Here is an 8,753-nt window from a genome sequence, read left to right as displayed (position 1 = left end):
TTCTTCTTATTACTGACATTATGATTGATTAGTATTGAGCAATAAGTTGTTCTTTTTTTTTCTTGTTTGAATTGTTTGATATTGTGGGAGTCTTCCCTATGAGCTTGTTCACAAATTAAGAAAAGGTAGAAGGACTCTTACCTGCGTTGTCGTCATTCAGATGTGTACTGTAAAGTTTCAATATATTATATATAAATACATATACAAAGGAAGCTGTCTCTGTCCATGTACTGAACAAGTAATGAATTCATGTCAGAATTTTAAGGGTGAGACGTCTGATCATTTTCAACATTTGTCCTGGACAATCACATCAGAAAGTCACCTGTTTTGAATGTAAGACAAACTTGTACTCTCAACACAATAGAGCATAGTCTTGTGACAAAACCATATTTCCTTTATTTCTTCTTTCTGAGACTCAAGAATTACAGTACAATATAGGCTACAGTACAACGATACTAAGCAAAGAAACAACCCAGCAAGCATTTAGACTTTGAATAGATTTTACGCAAACTTTGAAAACTAGTGTCAAGACCAAAATGAAAGTTGAAACAATGTCCGTAGTCTATACTGTAGCTGCTACCTGCATCGTTTGCTGAAATCAGGACCTAGATATCTTTCTGATATCAATTCAAAACAGTTAAATATGAATTTTTACCATATAAAGGAATTATCCAACTGCACACTGTTAGACTTTGTTGCCAATTTACTCACATCTTTATTTTTCATATAACATTTGCAAAAATAAGCTTAAGCAACTTGTTGCTTCCTCAGGTTTGCTTAATGATGATGAATTTTTACCATGCCATAATATCATATTGTGAATATTTTGTGCTTGTTTGATTGAACTTAGCCACATCCTGCACCTTGCCATCTGACGAATTCTCGCTGGAAATGCTAATACATTTATTTTAGAAATCACACAAGCGGGTAAGTACAGAAAATTGCTACAGTGTATCGGTGTTGAAAGCACCAATCCAATCACTCAAACACCACCTTGTAGGAGACCATGTGGGACTCGCTGTAGGCGTGCAGCATCTGGTCCGGGGGACTATAGTTGAGGGAATATATGTTGCCGGACACCTTCTGAATCTGTATGCCGACGTCAAACCTCTCCACGCCTGTCGAGGTGTCAAAGGAATAGAAGATCTCCTCGGTGTCTTTACTGACGTAGCGCGTGGCGTAGAGCACGCCGCAGGCCATGAAGGTGTTGGTCACCGCCTGCTTGTAGAGCGAGGTGTGCCAGGTTTGGTTGATCGTCGGCGTCTCGCCCTCTTCCACCCGGGACACCACCAGGTTGCCAAAGTCCTGGGTGGTGGTGTAGATCACCCACACACCCGACTCGTCGGTTGCCAGGTCCAGGTCTGTGAATGGGTAGCATTCGTCGAGGCGGCAGAAGTTACCTTTGGAGTTAAACCTGCAAAAGAAAGGAGATGGAAAGAGAGAGCAGTAGTGAGGGAGAGTTTCCTATATAAAACATAAACTAAAACATCTGGAAATTCAGAATGTGTATTTGCTTGGTTTATTTTAGACAACACGTGTCTTCACGCCTAGACACTTTATGCACATATGTATGGCCTTCTAAACCTGCACATGTATAAGGGGTGAATTCACATATTTGTTTTCTTCATTTCCCATATTGTCTTTAATTTCCACATATTGCATATTTCTCAATATTTTTATAATGTCTCACTATTTCAACTGCAAACACTTCATTTTTTAGTCTGTTTCACATTTCTTCCTTTTAATATGCATTCCACTTAATATGTCCTTGAAATACTAGAATGGTGGGTTACGTTATGTTTAGTACCTGCCATTTACTCTGTTCTTATTTATAATCTATTATTCTTTGCTGTATCTTGTTATTAGTATTTGCTGCTGCAAATTTCCCCATGGGGATCATTATAGTTTAATCCTATCTTTTCATGCCACAACTATTTATCATTTTCTAACTTTGAAAATGTAAACCTTTGCACGCATCCAAAAGTGTAAAGCTTCATTACTTTTTGGGAGGGTTTTATCTAGCATCAGCAAAACTCTATTTCAAAGAAAAAACTGAACCTGGTGCCTTTAGGCAATTGTACGGAGGTAACAGATTTGGTGGTGAGGTTGAATCTGCAGACAGCATCTCGGTTATAACAGCCGTAGTACAAGGCCTCTCCATAGAGAACAGCACTTGGCCCCTGGATGGTGTTGGTGGTTGGGTTGGAGGAGTGGATCTGAACATTGCCTAGAAGAAGAAGAAGAAGAAGGAGAAGAAGAAGAAGGAGAGGGAGAAGATGGAAAAAAAGGTTAGTAATAATATATGTTTTAATAAGAAACAAATCAGCCAATGGCTGATCGAGCGATAGTTTCTCTCCTGTATCTGTACTGTGAAGCATTTCAAGTGTACCAGTGCATGCTATAAGGAGTGCTCGCAGTCAAGAAACAACTATCCATGGTGCATTCCAAAAGCAGCAATTGCAATAGATACTTCCAATGGGGGAGCACAGGCAACAAAGGAACATCCCAGATGAAGACGTTATTCTGCTGCCTCAACCCAAAGAATAAAATAAGGCAACAGCAAACATCTTGTCCCCTACATATGATGCAGTCCCCCTCTGGGCCAATCAATACCTTGTTTTAACCTGTAATTGTAACGCCCCCCTTGGGCTGATCAGTGTAATTTTGAAAATGTAGGCAAGCAGTGATGAGATGCATCATTTCCCCAAGTTTTGTTTCTGTCTGATAACGGATAAAGGAACAAACAAACAAACAGATGGAATCCAGTCCACAAAACTAGCATCAGGTCTGCTATTTGAAATCTTTGTGATGAATTTAAGGGGATTGAACTCCACACCTCACATTATCAGTGTAGTATCAGGACACTAAGCACCAGACCACATCTAAAACACAACTATACTTTACCTGGAACGCTCACCCCAACGATCAGGGAGCTCAGGCTGGAGTAGCGGCGTACATAGTTGGCGTATTTGTTGCTGGAGGTGAGCATGACCAGCCAATACCAGTTCTCCTTTCCCGCCTCAGGTTTGGGATCGCGACCCCAGGATCCATACTTGTAGGAGCCAGGATACTCTCCTGCTGTGTAGACCCCTGGCCCAGTCACGTTCAGAAAATTACCGTGGGGACAGATACCTGAGGACAGAGGGGGAAAGGTCAGTGTGGTTTTGCTCACAGGAAGGTTTGGAAAAGGTTTGGAAAAGGTTTGGAACATACCATGTTGGGTGCACATTAGGTGGAGGTTTGGGACGTACCACTTGCAGGCTGCGTGGGCTGGGTGGTGGGGTGATGTCCGTTCCTGCACTGGTCCAGGTCTCTCTTCAGACGCTGGTTGGCCTGCTGGTGCTTCACCGCCTGCGTGCTGTCATAGACTTCCAGCTGCTGCATCTCCACTTTCAGGTCCTGTACCTGAAAGATAGCAGCACAGCGGACGGTATAATATTTGCTGTTGAAATGCGGGAACTGTTTCAATTACATCAATTAGAATTCTGATGATCGCAAAATTGCCAGTTAGAAAAGGAACTGAACTGGAATAACAAAGAATATTTTCTAGAATTCTCAAAACACAAATATTTCTCAGGCATTAAATTTATGACAAACAATAAAACTCAACAAACATTTGTATTTTTAATCTCCCTCTCCCATTAAGTGATCTATATAGTTTACTGGCCTCTACTGGCAATTAGTAGGAACTGCAACAACATTGGCAGTACTTGTCAAACTCCAATGGATGGGGAGTTTTGTTCCTAAATGGAATGTTGGAAAGTGAAATTTGAAATCCAGAAATCTCAGCAGCTGTATAGTAATTATTGTTCCTGTACATCTGTGGTCATAATATACTAGACCTTTTCATTAAGTTCAAAATATGAAAGAAACATCTGGTTTCTCCCTGTTTTGACTGAAATAAAAAAATCTGATCTTTGCCACAGAGAGTTACAATTCTGATGTGTGTATGTGTGTATGCGTGTATTTATTACGTAAAACATATATAATAACTTGATATCGGGTAGACCTCATTGTGAATTGAAACAGACAAACACAACATTGAAAATGTAAAAATGAGGTTCTAAATGAGGTTTGATGTGAAGCTACCCTCCTGAGCAGGGTCAGAATACAGAACTTGTATTTTCTTGTATCTATGTTGTGAGCCATGTCAGTGCTGCAGGAGCCGGTTGCCATATGAATGTACCTGTTGAGCGGTGTCAGAGGTGAGGCGGCTGTGTGCCAGCGTGGTGCTGTTGAGCTTGTTCATGAGCTGCAGGATCTCCGTCAACTCGTTCTCGATCACCTGCAGGCTGACGGCTCCGTACAGCTCCCCGTCATCCTCCCTCTCCAGCACAGACACGTCTGTCTCCAGCTGGGGCAAACGCCGCTGCAGACCCAGCAACAGGCTATCCAGCTCTACACTCTGCATGGAAAAGAGAACAACACTAGGTTGAACTAGTGCAAGCCAGGCCATTGATGTCTCGCCTTTTGGCTCCGCTTCTGTACTGCCCTCTGCATTGCAGTGATACACTAAATAAGTGGCACTTTGTACAATTTTAAGGGTTACTACCTGGGAAGTGTATGTAAACAAACATTATGATATTCACTTCAATTCAATTGAACTTTATTGTCATTGTAAAGTGCACAGGTACACATACAACGAAAGGTAGTTGTGCACTCGCAGGTGCAGGTGTTATTACGTATACCCAGATTTACTTGCAGATGATGTCAACAATGTGGCTGTCCAGAAGGTAAAAAGTAGCATTCGGCTGCATGCAGTGGTCGCTGTTATTGGAATCATTGTTTGTTCATAGATTCATCTGCAAATCACGATAGTGTGTGACATCAGCAAAGTGAAAAAAATCTAGTCAATTTAGTGTGTGAAAGCAACAAAGAAAAAAAGGTCAATAGGAGTCAATATTTTTTGTGTCGGGTTTGTATTTTTCCCACGGCACAGCCAAGGGCATCACGTGGCAAATTCAGGTCATGCAGCAGGCAGTCCAGTAACGCTTAGTGAGATGTTGTTTCGTGAGATGGCCTCTAGAGGGCGTCTTTGACTAAGAGATGGCCTCTCGCCTATGGGTTGAATACCACCATAACTGTGTAGGTCTTGACACCACTTCTCGCGCAACTTTCAACAATGGGTAGTCACTCAGTCAGTCAGTCAGTCAGTCAGTTAGCTACTTTCACTCTTCTAGGCCGGTCCCATGGGCCCGGCAAAAACACTGAGATATTTCTTTCATCTACTGCTGACTGATGGGGATTCGTAAAGAGTAACTAAATCCCAAACCCAATTCTGTGGTGAAGCCTGACACCTAATGGTGTGAAGTAGGGTACTGAACTGATCATCTGCTATTGGCTAACCTTTGGTGCCAGGTGATGTCACCACCTGTTGTACTATAGAAGGTGACATATATATCCCATCCAGTGTGACTGGACCAGATCTGATTTTTTTAAAAACAGCCAATATTAACCCCATATGTCAGCAAACCCATACTGCATATTGGTCTAATCCTAGCTGATCTATGCCACAACAGAAGCCAACATCTTAACTTCTATCCATTCAAAGAGAGGGAGAAAAAAGAGGAAGAGAGATGTGTGGTATGGCTTGTAATACAAAAGGGGAAGTTAGTCTTTTCTCTTGCTCCCCTCCACAGGGAGGTCAGAGGTCAGGCTCAGCTAAAGAACAGCAGCACTGGAGCTGGTAGGGATTCAGTGTGTTTGCTTTGCACATCCTGTACATATGCTGTAAATTCACATACTTTGTTCTTCATATTCTACTATACTTTATTGGGTATATGGACTGCAGCATATTGGCAGTAGTTACCTTCTGCCGGGTGATGCTGCCGGTACACTTGGCTGCACCGTCCTCCACACTGCTGAGTTTGTCATGAGGGAAGGGCTGCTCTGAGCTAGTGAGGTCACACACACAGCTGGGCGAGGACACAGCCTGGGAAATATGAAGAATTTTATTTATTTATGTATTTATTTTGCACACGTTAAAACAAAATGAATGAAAAAATGAAATAGAAAAGAAATATAAGTGTGCAGGTGAGGTAAAAAAAAAAGTTTCTAGGCTATTACATCAACACAGCTACCAATGAATCAGAGCAGGAGAGATGGGAAAGAACATAATGATGGCGTTATTGAGGAAGTACAGTATGTTGGTTCTCAAGTGCAGATATCAAATTTCATATTATATGAAATATTATATTACTGTATATTATGTATCATTTATATATCATATATCATATATATATATATATATGTTATATTATATTATATTGTATTATATTATATTTTACTATATTATATTATATTATATTTTTATATTTTTATACAATATACATTATTTATATGTTACTTTACATATTTTGTAGTGTTGTTGTAGTCCTTACCTGCTGGCTGATGGTGAGCAGAGCACAGAGTTGGACGATCACAGACAGAGTCATGGTGGATCAGACAGCAGAACAAAGTGAGACTTTCTCTGAACACAGTTTGAATAAATGGCAGCGGCTTCTGACCTCCGAACACTCCCACTGGGCTGTACCCTGCATGTGCATGTGTGCAGTGTGCAGTGTGTGTGTGTGTGTGTGTGTGTGTGTATGTGTGTCCTGTTTACTCCAGAGCGTGATTCACAATCAGTGAATGGCTCACTTCTTCCTTGTGGTCGGGGTTATGATCTCTGTGTGGGTTGCTGATCAAGCAAAATGGGGAGAATTTAAAGTTTGAAAGTGCACCAATTTCATGTGCTGCAAGTGTCAGATAAAGACTAAAGTTGTAGTGTAATTTGCTTTAAAACGTAGTTTAAGGAAAACAATTAAGGATGCAGTGGAGGGTAACCAACCTAAACTCGGTTTTAACCCAGCTTTTTATTTGCAGGAATAGAGTTTATTCACCTTTTTAGGCTGATAGAAATCATTATAGAAAATAATAGATATTCATAGTATCAACGTGATGTAAGTTATATGAAGATAGGCTCTTTTACCACTTTTATATCTTGTATACATGAATGATTTGCCAAACGCTGCAGACACTATTTGCTGATGACACCAGTGTGTTTTTTAGGAATGTATGCATTATAACAACGGCTGTAAATGAAGAGCTAGACAAGCTGTCAAAATGGCTTAAAGTCAACAAACTCTCTCTTAATATTAAGAAAACAAATGTATCTTCTTTTGTTCTAAACCTCATGTAAATAATAATGTAGCCTATAGGTGCTAATTGACAATGATTGCTAAAAAAAAAAAATGGTATGATAGTTAAAATTTGTAATTTCATGAATATCCATCTGTCTTTACTACTCTATGTTTTACATACGTTCACTATTGTCAAAATTAGAACTCATTCACCGTTTACAGAAACCAAACCAAAACCCTTCATTTTATCCCTGAAATGTCCTTAATTTCTCCATTACATAAACATTAATTATCCATTAAAAATAACATAGCTTTAAAGGATTTATTCATGGAGGCACTAGTAATTATGGGATTTTTATGCCTTTTGTGCATGGTTTACAGGGTTATTAATGAGTTATTAATGGAAAGTTCCTGTCTCCCTGAATTTTTCATTATATTAGAAAGTAAGCACTCAAAAAGTAAGGGGGTGTTTAGGGAGGTTTCAATTAATCACTCCCTTAACTACTTTTAAGGGGATTTTGTATAAATGAAGGGGTGAATTAATGTAAATTAATGTAGATGTAAGGTTATTTGAAGGGATTAGTTTTTTGCTATTTTTTGTCTTATTGTATAATGCAAGTGTTTGAGATAGAGAGCGAGAGAGAGAGAGAGAAAGAGAGAGAGAGAGAGAGAGACTCACAAGTAATGGTACTAGAACTGAAAATCTAACTCAAGATGATATCCCACCAGTAGCTTGTGACTCAAGAATATTATTATGTGTAACATAGTGAAATATTGTGGACTGTCTTTTTGGGGCTTGCAGGGCTTTCCCCTGCATGTTTTTTTTATGTTTGTTTTTTCATTCAATTTTAATACTGTTGAATGATGACATAAGTTTATCCACCACTACATCACTGAAAACAAAATAGCTACCTACCATAGAAATACTCAAGTAAGTCACTCAGGTAAGTCAAGTCAACTCAGATATGTCAAGTTGAGTAGAAATACTTAGGTTAGGTTCTTTCCACTGCTGGTAATCTCATTCACTGGACAATACGGCTTTATTATTTTAGGGATGGAGACTGCGAGTGGGATGGTATCTGCCGATGTGACTGGAGAGGATGGGAAGAATGGGGAAGAAGAGGGGTGACTAGCATACATATTTGGTTTGGTGTGTTAAGATGCTGTGCTGGAGATGTGGTAAGATAGGTAACATTCAGGAACATGTATCAGGAACAGAAACTGTCCACTCTGCAAAGAAATGTAAGGGTGCAAGTGTGTCAACAATAAAGAGAAGTGCTGAATTCAGCACACAGAACGCAGTGGGTTTGGATATTTTTCCGTCAGGTCACTCACTCAGTCACTCACTCACTCACTCATGGACGGTTTGCCAGTAGTACGGCCACTGCGCTCAGACTGTTCGGTGCGGTATCCAGTTATTAGATCATATGAGTTGATAAGGATGGGGTCACACATGGATGTTACTTTGTTAAGCACTCATTTTATTCCATGATGGACAGAGCGTTTTCAGCCCTCCGGCCTCCATCAGTGTCTAATAGTAACCAATCTTTTTCCTCTATATGTAGGGAAACTTAATTGTCACAGGTGTGTGGAAAGACACAGGTGATCTCATCATCTCAACATGATTTTGTT

At 40.1% G+C, this 8,753-nt stretch overlaps 1 protein-coding gene across 1 annotated transcript; it reads right to left on the bottom strand.

Annotated features, from left to right (window-relative positions):
• Window positions 1–461: 461 nt before the first annotated feature.
• On the bottom strand, window positions 462–6,434 carry LOC139916510 (olfactomedin-4-like). The gene is made up of 7 exons (XM_071905421.2): window positions 6,381–6,434; window positions 5,810–5,932; window positions 4,187–4,405; window positions 3,252–3,405; window positions 2,905–3,132; window positions 2,059–2,227; window positions 462–1,414 (listed from the first exon to the last, which is right to left on the bottom strand). The coding sequence occupies exons 1-7, from the start codon at window positions 6,432–6,434 to the stop codon at window positions 979–981; spliced, it is 1,383 nt and encodes a 460-aa protein (XP_071761522.2). The 3' UTR covers window positions 462–978.
• Window positions 6,435–8,753: the final 2,319 nt, after the last annotated feature.

The sequence above is a fragment of the Centroberyx gerrardi genome, chromosome 4, assembly GCF_048128805.1.
Source record: "Centroberyx gerrardi isolate f3 chromosome 4, fCenGer3.hap1.cur.20231027, whole genome shotgun sequence".
In the NCBI taxonomy this organism is placed as follows: domain Eukaryota; kingdom Metazoa; phylum Chordata; class Actinopteri; order Beryciformes; family Berycidae; genus Centroberyx; species Centroberyx gerrardi.
This window is presented reverse-complemented; position numbering and strand designations above follow the sequence as displayed.

Coding starts and splice junctions, on each gene's coding strand:
- LOC139916510 (XM_071905421.2), bottom strand. CDS start 6,434: ATGACTCTGTCTGTGATCGTCCAACTCTGTGCTCTGCTCACCATCAGC. Junction 3,406..4,186: donor CCTCTGACACCGCTCAACAG/GTACATTCATAT, acceptor GCTATCTTTCAG/GTACAGGACCTGAAAGTGGA. Junction 1,415..2,058: donor CAATTGCCTAAAGGCACCAG/GTTCAGTTTTTT, acceptor TTTCTTTTGCAG/GTTTAACTCCAAAGGTAACT.